A 2,017-nucleotide genomic window follows, 5' to 3' on the forward strand; every position below is an offset into this window, starting at 1 on the left:
AACATTCTAATTTAGTTGAAGCCAAACTTGAAAGTGCACGTTTTGATACCATGTCCCCTGATCCTAAACACTGACCTCTGGTTCACATTTAAGGCACAGTGCAGACAATAAAAACTAAACAAAGCACATTTTCCTGCTAGATCCAGGCTGCTGGGAGCAGATTTCCAACCAATGGGTCAAGAGGTAGAACTGGAGGAAATGGTAATAGAGTGGTCTGGGATTCAAAGATCTTTTCCCTTCACTCAGAGAAAGATTCCTGCTCTAGTGGCCTGGGCTTACGTAAGAAAATTTCACCAAGATTACAATGTCACAGCTCCCCTTAAGGAGGATGAAATCTCTCAGAGGGAAAATGAGACAGATGAGAAGTGCCTCACTCTCATTTTTCCTGTGCAAGCCGAAATGGGGACAGGAATTGGCTGGCCACAGTGCGGCCCTTGCTCTCCCTCAGTCCTCAGGGCACTGGGACATCTGGCTTCAGTATCCTCCCTGGCTATCAAATCACCGTTCATCACTCCAACATGAGTGCAGCCAGACAGCCTGCTGCGCCTCCCCAGCTCCTGCCACTTCAGACATACAGTTGCCTTTTTGAAGAAGGGAGGGGGCACCCAGGATGGTTAAGGCCAAGAAGGGAGGGATCTGAGCCCTTTATTTGCATACCCAACATTCACAGCTGGCTTTCAGCCCTGCTCCTCGCTGAACCAGGCCTCAAATTGCTATATAAGCAGCACTCCTCAGCCACATCTTGAGTTTTGGTCTAGGAGGGCTCCCTCCTGTATAATGCTGTATACTGAACCCCCCTGTGCTCCAGTACAGGCCCTGTTAAGATATAAACTTGCTTTGGTGTTCCTGTAAAAAATTTTAAAATGCTGCAGGCAACTCTAAAACTGCAGTAACACAGAATATGGTACTTTTAAAAAGTAGCTTCTGTAGTTATGTATTACTAATTTTCTGTTCTATCACCACCCACAGACTTCTGTTGGAGAAAGGCTATATGAAATATGGAAAGAACCAATGATTCCACACTCACAGAATTTGTCCTAGTTGGGCTTTCTGCCCATCCAGAGCTTCAGACAGTTTTCTTTGGGCTGGTTTTGTGGATGTGCGTGATGATCCTGCTTGGAAATGGAGTCCTCCTCTCAGGGATCATCTATGATTTTCACCTGCACACCCCCATGTATTTCTTCCTCTGTAATCTTTCCATCCTGGACATTTGTTATACAAGCTCCTCTGTTCCACTAATTCTTGACAGCTTTCTGACAGTAAGGAAAAAAGTTTCCTTCTCTGGATATATGGTACAAATGTTTCTCTCCTTTGCCATGGGGGCCACAGAGTGTGTGCTTTTAGGCATGATGGCATTTGACCGCTTTATGGCCATCTGCTTTCCACTGAGATACCCTGGCATCATGACCAAGGGTGTCTACGTGCCCATGGCAGCTGCATCCTGGGTCATTGGGCTTGCTGACTCAGTGGTACAGACATCTCTAGCAATGCAATTACCATTCTGCACCAATGATGTCATCCACCATTTTGTGTGTGAAATCCTGGCTATTCTGAAGCTGGCCTGTGCTGATATTTCAACCAATGTAATAAGCATGGTAGGATCAAATCTGATTGCTCTAGTTGTTCCCTTGTTAATAATTTCCATTTCTTATATTTTTATTGTTGCCACTATCTTAAAAATTCCTCGCAATGAAGGAAAGCGTAAGGCCTTCTCTACCTGCTCAGCCCACCTCACAGTGGTGATTATATTCTATGGAACCCTCTTCTTCATGTATGCAAAGCCCAAGTCTAAAACTCTTGCTGATGCAGATAGTCAAGACATCTTTGGGGCTCTCATCTCCCTTTTCTATGGGGTGATGACTCCCATGCTCAATCCTCTCATCTATAGTCTGAGGAACAAGGATGTACAGGCTGCTGTTAAGAGTATGCTGGGTAGGAAAGACTTTTCTGATGACATGTAAATACTCATTTACACCATGTGATTCAGTATTTTTTTTTTTTTTTTTTTTTTTTTTTT

The 2,017-nt window shown here is 44.3% G+C and overlaps 1 protein-coding gene across 1 annotated transcript; it reads left to right on the forward strand.

The window, feature by feature from the left end:
• The first annotated feature begins 998 nt into the window (after positions 1–998).
• Positions 999–1,961, forward strand: LOC104855541 (olfactory receptor 13C8). Its single transcript, XM_010614424.1, has one exon. It carries the CDS (start codon positions 999–1,001, stop codon positions 1,959–1,961), a length of 963 nt encoding a protein of 320 aa, XP_010612726.1.
• Positions 1,962–2,017: the final 56 nt, after the last annotated feature.

The sequence above is a fragment of the Fukomys damarensis genome, unplaced genomic scaffold, assembly GCF_012274545.1.
Source record: "Fukomys damarensis isolate Sample0158 unplaced genomic scaffold, DMR_v1.0_HiC HiC_scaffold_36, whole genome shotgun sequence".
In the NCBI taxonomy this organism is placed as follows: Eukaryota; Metazoa; Chordata; class Mammalia; order Rodentia; family Bathyergidae; genus Fukomys; species Fukomys damarensis.